Source organism: Manis javanica, chromosome 4 (assembly GCF_040802235.1).
Source record: "Manis javanica isolate MJ-LG chromosome 4, MJ_LKY, whole genome shotgun sequence".
Taxonomy (NCBI): domain Eukaryota; kingdom Metazoa; phylum Chordata; class Mammalia; order Pholidota; family Manidae; genus Manis; species Manis javanica.
Window position 1 is genome coordinate 102,071,519 of NC_133159.1, and position 13,710 is coordinate 102,085,228.

The window sequence follows — 13,710 nt, forward strand, 5'->3', positions numbered from 1 at the left end:
CATATGGATATGTAATTATTTCAGCACCAGTTGTTGAAAAGACTCTCCTTTCTCCACCTGGTTGTCTTTACACCTTTGTTAAAAATTAGTTGTCCAAAAAAAATCAGTCGTCCATATATGTGTGAGTTTATTTTTGGAATCTATTCTGACCTGTTAATGTATTTATCATTATGCCAGTGGAATTTAGATTAGTGTAGCTTTGTTACAGGTCTTGAAATCTATGCTAATCCTCCTAAATTAATTCTTTATCAAAACTGTCTTGGTTATCTAGGCCCTTTGTGTTTGCCTATTAGTTTTAGAATGACCTTGTCAATTTCTATAGAAAAGCCCACTGGGATTTTGATTGGATTGCTTTAAAATCTATAGATCAGTTTGAGGACAGTTGACATCTTAACATAATCTTAACACTATAGAGACTATTGACATCTTCCAATCCATGAACAGATTATATCTCTTTACATTAGTTTAGGTGTTCTTTAAAAGTTCTCTCAAAGATATTTTGTAGTTTTCTGTGTACAGGCCTTTCACATGTTTTTTCACATTTATCCATGAATATTTCATATTTTCAATGGTATTTCTTCAATTTATGAAATATTGCTAATATATAGAAATAAAATTAATTTTAGTATATTAATCTTGTATCTGCAACATGCTAACCTCACTTTTTAGTTCTAGTAGCTTTTTTGTAGAGTCTTATCAAATTTTCTACATAGAAAATCTTGTCATCTCTAAGTAAAGACAGTCTTTCTTCATTTCCAATGTTGATGCCATGGATGTAAATTAATTTTAATTTCTTTTTTGGACTAATTGCATTTGCTAGAACCTGCAGTCCAGTGTTGAAGAAAACTGATAAAAGTGAACAGCTTTGTCTTGTTTCTGATCTTAGAAAGAAAGCATTTAGTCTTTCACTATTAAGTAGGACACTAGCTCTAGGTTTTCTCAGCAGATGCCCTTTGTGAGATTGAAAGAGTTCCCTTTTCCTGGTTTGCCTGAGAGTTTTTATCCAGAATAGTTGTCAAATTTTGTCAAGTGCTATTTCTCCCATCTGTTTTCTTTTTTTGGTTTGTTAATATAATGAATTACATTGATTCACTTTTTAAATTGTTAAACCATCCCTGCATTTCTAGGATGGATCATACTTATTCCTGATGTATTATCCTTTTAATATTTTCTTAAATTTGATTTGTCAAAGGAAAGCTGTTGCCTTGTAGCCTTTTTTGTTTTTGTCTGGTTTTGATATCATTGTAAAGCTGGCCTCAGAATGAGTTGTGAAGTATTCTTATCTCTTTTATTTATTTATTTTTTATTGAATATAGTTGATAAATAATCTTATATTGGTTTCAGGTGTACAACACAGCAGTTCAACAGTTATCCATATTATTAAATCCTCACCCTCACTAGTGCAGTTACCAGCTGTCAGCATAGGAAGATGTTACAGAATCATTGGCTTTTTTCTTCATGCTGTACTATACCACTGCCATGACCAACTTTTAATGTGATCGATTATTTTTGTGCCCCGTTATATCCCTCATCATCCCCACCCACCCATCCCAACCACTCCCACATAGTAACCATCAGTCACTTCTCAGTTTCTTATGAGTCTACTGCTATTTTGTTCATTTTGTTTTGATTTGTTTTTAGATTCCACAAAAAAGTGAAATCGTGTGGTATTTGTCTTTCTTCTCCAGGCTTATTTCACTTAGCATAATACCCTCTAGGTCCATCTATGTTGTCGCAAGTAACAGTATTTCTTTTTTATGGCTGAATAATATTCCATTGTGTATATGTACAACATCTTCTTTATCGATTCATCTATTGATGGACACTTAAGTTACTTCCATATCTTGGCTATTGTAAATAATTTGATAAAAATAGAGGTGCATATATCTTTTTGAATCAGGGATTTTGTTTTCTTGGGGTGAATTTCTAGAAGTGGAATTACTGTGTCATATGGTATTTCTATATTTAGTTTTTGCTGAGAAGTCTGCTGATAGTCTAACAGGGTTTCCCTTACAAGTATTCTTTTATCTCTGGCTGCTTTCATTACCCTCTCCTTATCCTTAATCTTGCCATTTTAATTATTATATATCTTGGTGTTCTCATCCTGGGGTTCCTTTTGTTCATGGCTTTTGGTGCTTCCATGACCTGAGTGTCTATTTCCTTCCCCAGATTGGGTATGTTTTCAACAATTACTTCTTCAAAGAGACATTCTATCCCTTTGTCTCTCTCTTCTTCTGGTACCTCTGTTATGTGAATATTGTTTCATTCAGAGTTTCATTCAGAGTTGTCACACAGCTCTCTCAGCATTCTTCCGTTCCTAAAAATTCTTTTTTCCTCTCTATTCCTTAGCTTCATTGTTTTCCTGTTCTCTAATTTCATCTCATTGATTGTCTCCTCTACTTGGAGCAATCTATTATTCAGTCCCTCCATTGTATATTTCATTCCAGTTACTGTATTCTCCCATCCTGGGTGGCTCTTTTTAAACTTTACCATCTCTTTTTTGAAGTTCTCCCTGAGATGATCAATACTTTTGCATAGATCATTGAGCATGTTTATGATTGTTGCTTTGAAATCTTTATCAAGAATGTTGGTGATCTGCATTTCATTTAGCCCTCTTTCTGATGTGTTATCCTGCATTTTTGTTTGGAACATATGCCTTTCCCTCCTAATTTTGTCAGGGTTCTGTGTTTCTTTTTTTGTGTTAGATAGAGCTGCTATGTTTCCTGGTCTAGAGAATAGTGGCTTTATTAAGAAGGTGTCCTGTGGTGCCCAGAAGCTCAAGACTCTTTACTCTCCAGTGCCTGATTCTCTTTTGTGGTGGAGCCCCAGATGCTGGTGGGCTGTGGGCATGGCTGTCTGTCTGTCTGTCTGTGGGCTGTGGCCTATCTCAGTGTGCCTTGCTGGTCTGATCAGAACAGCGGTGCTTCTGCTGTGATTGTTGTAGGCAGGGCTGCCCCCTGCCTGCCCTATAGCAATGGCAGCACTACCAATATAATAATCTAGACTGGGAGTTTTACTTTGGTAAGATTTTAACTACAATTAAAATTTATTTGACAAAAAAGTATTGTTCACTTATCTGTCATTTTGAGTGAGTTTTGATAATTTCAGAGAATTTGTTCAGTTTCACCTAATTTTTCCAGGTTTTTTGTATTAAGTTCATATTTTTTTAATGTCTGTAGTTTGTTTCATTGAATTTTGCCCTAACCTTTTTTGAACTATGATTTATTTTTATTTAATTGTCTTTAAATTGAACACAAATTGAAATACAATGTCTATTAGTTTTAGGTGTAAAACATGGTTATATCCCCACGTTATGTCACCATGACTTATTTATTTTACAACTGGAAGTTTGAACTTCTTAATCCATTTCACCTCTTTCTCCTGCCACCCTAACCCCTCTCTGGCAACTTACAACTTGTTTCTTGTATCTGCAAGTCTTTCTATTTTGTTTTGTTTGCTCGTTTGTTTTATGTATTCTACCTATAAGTGAAATCATATGGTATTTGTCTTTCTCTTTCTGACTTACTTCACTTACCATAATACCATCTAGGTCCATCCATGTTGTTGCAGATGGCACAATCCTCCTTTTTTATGACTAATACTCCACTGTCTATATGTACCACATGTTTATCTATTCATTGCCTAATGTTTCCATGTGTTTCCTATTGTAAATAATGCTACAGTGATCTTAGAGGTGCAGTTATCTTTTCAGATTGGTGTTTTTGTTTTCTTGGGATAAATACCCAGTGGTGGAATTGCTGGGTTTTATGGTATTTCTGTTTTTAATATTTTGAGGAACCTCTATACAGTTTTTCTTAGTGCCTGCACCAATTTACATTCTATCAAGGGTGTACAGGGGTTCTCTTTTGTCCATATCCTTTCCAACCCTTTTTCTTTTCTGTTGTTGTTTTTTATTTTTTTGTGTTTTTGATAATGGCCAGCTGACTGGTATAAGGTGGTATCTCATTGTGGTGTCGAGTTTCATTTCCCCAATAAATAGTGATGTTGAGTATCATTTCATGTGTCTGTGAGAGCCCTAAGCTGCATTATTTGCTTTTTTTTTTTTACCTTCTTTGTGTTTAATTTCCTCTTCTTTTTTTTGTTTCTTAAGGTTGAAGCTGACATTGATGTGAAACCTTTTTTTTTACTAATAGGGTTTTCATGCTATTAATTCTCATTTTTATGTGAGTTAGAGTTATCAAATTTGGAAAGTTTTGGGCCATTATTTCTTCAAATAATTTTTCTGTCATGCCTCCTTCAGTGTCTACAACTATATATATATATATTTTGATCTTTTTTCCTTAGTGTTTCATCTTGAATAATTTCTATTGCAGTACCTTCAAGTTTGATAATCTTTTCTTATGCATTGCCTAATCTGTTAATCCCTCCTAGTGGGTTTTCTTTTTTCTTTTTTATCTCTAACACTGTAGTTTTCATTTTTTAAATTCACTTTGGACCTTTTTATATCTTCCTCCTCTCTACTTATCTTTTTGAACACAAGTAATGCAGTTATAATAACTCTTAATGTCCTCTAGTAATTCTACCATTTTTGTCAGCTTTGAATCAGTTTTGATTAATTCATTATTCATTACTCTCCTCCGGCTCATTACTGGGAGTTGTTTTTCTGCCTCTTTGCCTGCCTGAGTAATGTTGGATTAGATGCTTGACAGTTTTACCCTGCTGGGTGCTGGATATTTTTATATTCCTATAAATCTTCTTGTGCTTTGTTCAAGGATACAGTAGTGTTACTTGCCCATTATTTGACCTTTTCCTGTCTTGCTTTTATGAATTTTTAGGAGGCATCTGGTATATTGCTCAGTCTAGGTCTAATTTTTTCTACTAAGGCAAGATATTCTTGAGTACCCTACTTAATGCTCTGTAAATTGTGAATTTTTCTGGACTGACTTGGTGGGAAGAGGCATTATAACCTTTAGGCTCTGTGTGAGCACCAGGCAAGGTCTCCTCCAATCCTTTCATGTGGTTCTTCTCCCAGTCTCAGGTAGTTTCTTCACATATGTGTGCTGCTTAGTACTCATTATTGATACTCAAGGGAAATCCTTTGCAGATATCTAGGTTTCTCTTTCTGTGCAGGTTTCTTCCTTCTGGGACACTGGCGTATGCACCATAGCTGCTTTGGTCTTTATGGACTGTGTCTTATTTCCTCCCTTTGCTTCTGCTTGAAAATTTTCTTGAGGCAGTAATGTTGGAGCCATCACAGGACTCACCCTCTTTGTCTTCTGCATCTCAGGGATCACTGTCCTTTGTTGCCTGATGCTGTCTTGAAAAACATTTCATATATATTGGTTGTATCAGGTTGCAAAGGAAATTCAAGGTAAATTCATGAGCTAACCAGAACTTCAATCTTAAACATGGATAATAATGGTTGACTAACACCATGGAATATCATACAACAATGCATATAAATGATAGCTATATACAACAACATCATTGAATCTTACAAAGTATTGAGATAAAAAAGCCACAAGAGAATCAAAAGTGCTGTTTATTAAATATACCAATGGGAAAAACAAAACAACAGTGACTGAGATAAAGTGTTAGATATAATAACTGTATAAAAAACAAAGTGATTGCCCAGAGAATCAAGATACTGGTTATTTTTGGGGTGGGGGATTAAGAAAGGGTACATGAAAGGCTTTTAGAATACTGACATTCTGAACAGAGATTATACAGATATATTCTCTGTAATGGGCATAACATTTGTGTTTTCTGTATATATGTTAAATTTCACAGTAAAAAAAAATTTAAAATTCAAAAGGGAATCCCAGAGGAGTCTGAGGCAGTCCTATAAACAAACGTTTTTAATCTTTTATTTTATTCAAAGAACTCTGAAAAGATAATATATTCTTAATAAAAGATGAATAGGATACCTGAAGAAAGAATCACTTAGAGAACAGAAAAGAGCTCAGAGATGAAAATATGATTGCTTACCCTTAAACTTCAATGAAAGGACTAAAAGATAAAAATGATTTTTTAAAAATTCCCAGATTATAGAAGAAGACTAAGAGATTAAAATTTGAGAGAAAATATTAGAGAATCAAATCAAAAGGTCCAGTTTTCAACTAATGAGTTTCAGAAGAGAAACTGATCAAGTAGAGAAAATAATCAGAGAAATAATAGAAGAGAATTTTCCAAGAACTGAAAAGTAGCGCAAAGAATGTAGACAAAAATGAACCAGTGTCAAAATGAAGATTTTAAAGCTCAGAAAGGTGAGTTGAGTGTGAGAAAGGGAACTGAGAGAAAGGGAACTGAGAACACATTAAGTCTATAAAATCACATCAGATTTCTCACTAGCAATATTTGATGTAAGATGTTGGAGCAGTACTTTCAGGAAACTCAAATTCCAATCTTGAATATGATACCTATGTAAAATAAAATTACGAGGGGGGAGCATAATAAAGACATTTTCAGACAGCAGTTACATTCTACATACTCTTTCTTGGGTAATTATATAAGAATATGGCTCAATAAACCAGGTTTAAACTAAGACAGGATTGAGGAAATAATGGGTCTAACTCAGGAAAGCAAGAAGAGAAGTGTCTCAAGATGATACTTAGAGAATAACTAGATGGGGAGGACGGTCTCTAGGAGAATAAGCGGGGAGGGATGACTCAACGTAAGTATAAGTAACATGATTGAGAGGCTAGGAAACAATAAAAATGATAAAAAGATGGGAGGGAGTAGAAAGGCAACTAGAAAATCTGGGGAAAAACTAAAAGCTGTACAAGAAAGTCATGGTTAAAATATGAGGACAACTAAAGTACAGCATGATTTTAAAGAACTGATAAAGTCTAAGAAAAAATTGGGCAGCTGCTAAGATAGTAATAGTATCATTTGCTGAGTTTAAGTCAAGACATTTTGACATAACCACAAAATTTAGGTAGTGGAATTGATGGGATATTTTGTCATAGTTGTTTTAATAGAATTGTTTTTAAATAGTTACTCTCCAAATATAGAGTCACTGCCTTCTTTATTACCAAATTATGTGTCCAAAAGGTATCCCTAATCTTTATTCTGTCTCATATACCCACTAAGTATGAGAGACTTTCCCTTTCTATGCTCTTCCATATTGTTTTAATATTTTACAAGCATGAGTTATCTTTTACAATTTTTTATAACTACAAAATACTTAAATTTGTTAAAATTAATTTAGCATCTAAGGGTATAGATGCTGTAGGTAATTTATCCTCTAAACTTGTCATCATATATTACCATCATTATAAAATTCTTTAAGTATAACGAGTATTAAAAGCTGTTAAAAATTAATTTTCTTGTGTAGTTTGAAGCTTAGAATAAGGAGTCATATTCTAACTGTCTTCTGTTCCTCTAAGTGTCTTCTCTAGTACCTGATCATTTAATGGTGGAGACTTAGTATGCTTATATAAAGGAGAGGTGTCCTTCTGGATACTTAGAAAACAACATTGTTAAGCTAACAAATCAGATGAAAGTAAGTTGCCATTTTATATGAATGGCTGTTTTGTATGAACTTGGCAAGACAAATCAGTAGTAATAAATGGTCTGAAAAATGGTTATCTTTGGAGGTTGGGTATTGATTGTGAGGATCACATGAGGAAGACTTCTGGGATACTCTAAATGTTCTCTCTGTTTATTTTGGTGGTGTTTTTGTGGGTGTATAAATATGTAAAAATTCATCAAAATGTACATTTACAACTAAAGGAAAACAGAAATAATAGCATTTGAGATGCAGGCTCTTTAAGATAAAATGAAGTATTAGTGTGTCAGCAGATATATTGCTTAAAGTGAATGATGCCACTTTTCCCCCATTTATTACTTTCTGCAACAAAAGATGACAATTATGTAAGGTACATGTATTCCCATAATACATAAGTAGAGATTGAGGGGCTCCTTCCTTAGAGATAATCACTGTTGACAGTTCTTTTCAAACCTTTTCTGTGTGTAGGTATGATAACATTCTTTAAACATACATTTTTAGTAGTATCAAACTATATTATTCAGAAACTTGCCCCCACCCCCCACCCCAACAGCATATAATAGATATCCTCCAATATCAGATTACGGATTTACCTTATTTCCTTTAATGATCTGCATGGTATGTTTGTACTATACTTTATGTAGACACTTCCTAGATATTTGAACTTCTTATATATATATATGTTGTTAATGGAAAAATGCTTTGATTAACTTTTTTCTTTTATATCTATATTTGTATATTTGATAAGTTTTGTTATAGGATAATGCCAGAAATAGAAAACTGAGGTTAAATTTAAATAGTTACCACAAAATCTCCCTCCAGTTCTAACAACTATGAACTATAACCTTACCAACATTGATGTTATCAGTCTTTTAAAGTATTTGCTGATTAAATGACAAAAAAAAGGAATCTCATTGTTTTAATTAGGTTTTTTTTCTCTGACCACTAATGGGGTTGACCTTCCTTATATTAATTATCTACTTGTGAATGGTTTGTTTTTTTGGCTAATTTCTTGTGTCAGTTTTCCTTATTTAGTTGTCAGAGTTCTTTGTGTAGGGCATTAATCCTTATTTCTTTCAGTATTTTGTGGATATCGTTTCCCATTCTATTTCTTGTCTTACAGATTCCTTATATTTATGGTAAATCTTTTCCTTTATTGCTCCTTCATTTTGTGTTTTGTTTAAGAAGATCATCTGCTTAGAAAGAGCAGATGTTTTCTTTTATTTTCTTCTGGTATACTTACTGTTTTGTTTCACTTTGAAATCATTAATCTACTGCGAATTTATTTTTATGAGCTAAACATCCAAATATTAATATGCATTTCCCCCCAATAGATGGCCAGTTCCCATAAACCACCAAATAGTCCATCCTTTTCTCACTAACTTGAAAAGCAATGATAGTACTCAATGAGTGACTGAAAGGTTATACAAAATGAGGTATTTTTCTTTTAATTCAAGGATGATATGGGTTTTGAAATAGTTAAAGGATGTAGGGCAGCATTTATAGAAAGTCAGGGATAAAATATGGTTGCCTTAGGAGTTATAATGTGAAAATGGATAGGATTAAAAGTATAGACAGGATAAAATAAGAATATACCTAGGACAAACAAATATTTACTAATATCTGTATAAATAATAATTAAAGGCATCCAACAGCTTGTTATATTATGTAAGTTGTTATTACAAAGGAATTCTTGGTCTTCTTCCCAAGATTTATTTTAATTTGCTGCCTATGGCACAGGGATCATTTTTAACCATCCTATAGAAAAATGAACTCCTTTTGGTTAATATCAGATTTAAGTTTATCACATCTTTAATCTTATAGCTTATTATATAGTAAAGCCATTAATACGTGAAAGATAATTGTTTTCAGTTCTGGAAAAGTTTGGGTGTGTGACAGTATACACCCTGTATGACTGAATAAAAAGACTGCTGAATATGTGAAATACCATATCCAGCAGAAAAAGATTTTCTAGAAAATTGGAGCAATTACAGTATATTCCTACTGGATTGGGTTTGAAATATGTTAGAAATAGAGCTTTTTAAACTGTTTTTTATTTATAATATAATTTTTAAATTATTGACCTATGATATTGTCACTATAATTGAAAGACATTACTTGTCTTCTGTCTTCTCTTTCCTCCACCTCCAACCTTCTCTCTTTTCTTACAGATCATACATCAGTTGGTGGTCTGGGAGACAGTTTTTATGAATACTTACTAAAAGCATGGTTGATGTCAGATAAAACAGACCATGAGGCAAGAAAAATGTATGATGATGCTATTGAGGTAATTATTGCCACAACATCTGCTTAACATACTGAATATACAATCTACTTGATAGTGATATGTGAACATCTTATAAGCATTTTATTATATGCATTCACTATAGAGTTTGTTAATGTTTTAATATAAATGTCTGATATTGTTTTTCTTTACTTTGGCATTTTAAAGAAATTTTTGAAGAAAGAATACAGTGTAGCATAATTATGTATGAAAACTTATTTTAATTCCTTTTAGTTATTATCTACAGAGACTGGAAAAACTGACTTCCTATAAACATTTCTTCTTTCAAATGACCTATTGAACCTACACATTAAAGAGCCTTATAGGTAATAATAAGAACAAAACAGTTAACAAAGTACTTTCCACATGCCAGGCACTGTTCAACTCCTTTAACATATGTGAAATCACTTAGTCTTTACTACCATTTTACATATGAGGCCCTTAAAGCACAGAAAGGTTAAGTAACTTGCTAAAGTCACAAAGCTAGTAAGTGATAAATTATGGAACTGAACAGTCTGGCTTCAAAGCCCATGTTATTAACCACTGCACTATTTTATTTTATATTTATATAACCTCATACCACAATGTTGTGACAGTTTAAAATTGGAAAAAGTTTCATTCTTGGAAATACTTAATATGCAGTATTTCTGAGCAAAATCTGTGAATAGAAATTAGCCACTTAATAAATTATTTGCTTTCTGATCCAGTATATGCTTATATCACCTTTAGGATTTTAGTAATGTTTTAGAAGTCCTGTATTTTGTAATTATATAATAACACCATTCTAACCATAGTCAGTGATCAGATTTCAGAGTTACAGTTGTTGTTTTGTCTTAAAATTAAACCAAGAATCTTATTACCCATTTATGTGCATCCTTTTTAGGGAACCAGTTCCTTACACTTGTTTACAAAAATGCACAGGTGTTGAACTAATATGTGGCATATAGTGCTTTTTCCATTGTAGGCCTTTGATAATTGTTTCTTGAGGGATTGTATTAACTAAGAAATTGAATTAAATATATAATCAAGAACCTCCAGTTTGTGACTTCTAAAATTATTTTGAGAAGTTGGAGAGTTTTATTTTGTTATTAAACTAGAAATTTTTATGATCTAAGAAAAGTCATTATCTAGGAAGAACATAATATTCTTAAAAATCATAGTGCTGAAAGTAGCCCTTAGTCATTTCCACTAGATTGTGGGTTCTTTGAAGGCAGCCTAGTTTATTTATTTATCATTGTCTCAGCACCTGACATATATCTGAAACAGTAGGTATACAATAAGTATTTGATAAATGAATGAATGTATTTTATGAAAAAATGTCATATATCATGTAACCATTTTTTCTTTTACTTTAATTTTGAGACATAATGCAGTTTTTGCAATGCTAATTATCTTCAATGACTATTAATTTTGTTAGGAGACAGTATATACAAATTGTAAAATACATGACAAATGGAAAGAAGAGATAGGAATAATTCCTTTCCAGATCCATTCTAATAGGAGGTAAAGCCAATGTATTTAAATGATTCCATCCTCATCTCACCCTCCTCTACACTTAATGGTCCTTGGTGGCTACATCTTAGCTTTCTTTTTAAAAATTATTTAAAGTTTTGGTTTTATATTCTGATCAAGTTTATATTTAGCCATTAATTTTTAAAATAGTGAAGAAAAAATACATCTTTATAAAGGTCCTTTGGAGCAAGAAAGTCATACCAATATTTGTGAAGATTTATTTTAACAATTTTTAATAGAAGAGTAACAATATTACTCTTAACTGCCATTCATCGAGTTGGATTTTATATAAATTAAACTCTTAGACACTTGTCATATTTTAAGAGAGAGAAGATAGCCATCCATACAAGAAATTTCAGGAATCTGTAAGTGAATACTGGTAAAAAGTTCTGTCTTTACTTTTAGTAGGTCTGTGGGTATATGTTTGTACATATTTTCAGTATAGCACAGTAAAATTTATGTTATAATGAACAAAATGATAAAACTTTATATAAAGGTTAAAAAGCAAAACTATGGCTGTCATTCTTTAGGTGTCATTGAGTGCCTTACATGTGGAAAACATGCTATATGTTGTGAGGTCCATAAAGATGAAAAACTTTGTCCCTGTGCTCAGAAAAACAAATCTTGTCATTTGTGCTTTAGAGCTAAAAAAAAAAAAGGAACAATAAAAACTTACAATCCAATGGTAGTCCCTTTGCTTACCAGCTACTCCTCATTCTCCTAACAGGCCAACTATAATTATGTTATTTATTTATAAAGTGACTTATTAATTAAACATCTATGGAGTGCATACTACGCTTATAGCCTTGTGGATCATAAGATGAATAAGACATAGTCCTTATAGTTCTGTGAAACATTGTTATAAAGAATATAGAATCAATTTTTTTCAAAGCTACTTATAATTGAGCTTGTCACAGAACAGCCCACAATAAAAATGTCTTATTCCATTTTATTGACAGAAAAGTATAATTTCTAATTATATATGATAATTTCTACCAAAGAGAACTGAACTAATGCAGTTTCTTATACTTTTCCATAGAAGTACATTTCTCTAAAGGTAGAAAATAAATCCTTAGCCCACTCAGCAAAGTCTGAGAACATAGTCCAAAGGAACAAAGTTCTTAAAATTCCTACTTTTAAAATTAAATGTGGTGGTTGGACTGTTACATTCAAGTTGAACGTAAAATATTTTTGCCATCCCACATCTTTTGAGAAATACTGATATCCCAGGAGTCTGGACTATGTTTATCATATGGCCTCTCCTAACCATAGCACAGCATCCAAAACAAATACCTAAGCTTATGAAGTAAGGGACTAAGCAATTAAGTTTGAACTTTGAACAGTTTTGTAAGCTTTATAACATATAAGGTGCCTCACCTAATGGTGCCTTTTTAAAGTACTTTGACAAGAGATACAGTTACTTGGAAAGGAGAAACAATTTTAACTGATTATCAAAAATCATGTTTTTCTGATTCACTTAGTTATTCCTATTCAGTTTTTATGGTATGAAATAGAAATTGGTAGAACCTTTTGGGTTATAACTTGTCATTGTGATCTCAGTTGACTGATTATTATTAATTTCATTTAGCTCAGGAAGGAAAAAAAACCCTGCTATATGAATAGTGTTATAACAAAAGGTAATCTTTAGGCCAATCTCCCCTTTCCCACTTTGTCTTTTTATAGTAGCATATGGGGTATTTGTTCAAGATTAAATGCAATTTGATTATTCTCTCCAAAATTTACTTACTGTAAATTAAGCCATCCAGTTTGGGAAAGTTACTGCTTTGTAAAATACCATATTACCAAGGTTTATGATAGCACAGAAGGACATAGGAAGTTGAACACTAATAGTTTGCTTCTAAATTTTGGAATATCTACTCTTTGTTACAGGCTATAGAAAAACATCTCATTAAGAAGTCCCGAGGAGGTCTGACTTTTATTGGAGAATGGAAGAATGGGCACTTGGAAAAGAAGATGGGGCATTTGGCCTGCTTTGCTGGGGGAATGTTTGCTCTAGGAGCAGATGGTTCCAGAATGGATAAAGCTGGCCATTATTTAGAGCTAGGGGCAGAAATTGCACGAACATGTCATGAGTCATATGACAGAACTGGTAAGAATATTAATGACACTAATTACTTAGTCTAAAATAACCTGTAAGTTCAAAATAGTTTAAAACAATAAGTCATTTTATTAAGAACTTGAATTTTAATTGTAAAAATATATTTCGGTGTCATTTTTTTAAAAATTCTGAATGCTGTTAAATAAAGATTTTGAAGAAGTTGTTTTAATGACTAGGTAGGGCATTTAGGGATGTATGGGATGATACTATTTAATTTGTTAAGACTCCATTTGAGCCATTCATTTGAACTTCTGTAAAACTAGTTACTTAAAGAACACAAAATTGACTAGTTTAGGTTACATGCCTTGCTTATAAGAATAACCA

General features: G+C 32.4%; 1 protein-coding gene across 7 annotated transcripts in view; it reads left to right on the forward strand.

The window, feature by feature from the left end:
• The window catches only part of MAN1A2 (mannosidase alpha class 1A member 2), a 209,681-nt gene that overhangs the window by 138,849 nt on the left and 57,122 nt on the right, over positions 1–13,710 (forward strand). For all 7 annotated transcript variants that reach the window (XR_012130300.1, XR_012130301.1, XR_012130302.1 and 4 more), the window contains 2 exons: positions 9,643–9,758; positions 13,158–13,377. Coding sequence is in view for 4 of the 7 variants with exons in the window: in XM_073234472.1 (XP_073090573.1) it covers positions 9,643–9,758; positions 13,158–13,377 (336 nt within the window). In the remaining 3 variants the exon portion in view is untranslated. The remainder of the gene's footprint in view (positions 1–9,642; positions 9,759–13,157; positions 13,378–13,710) is intronic.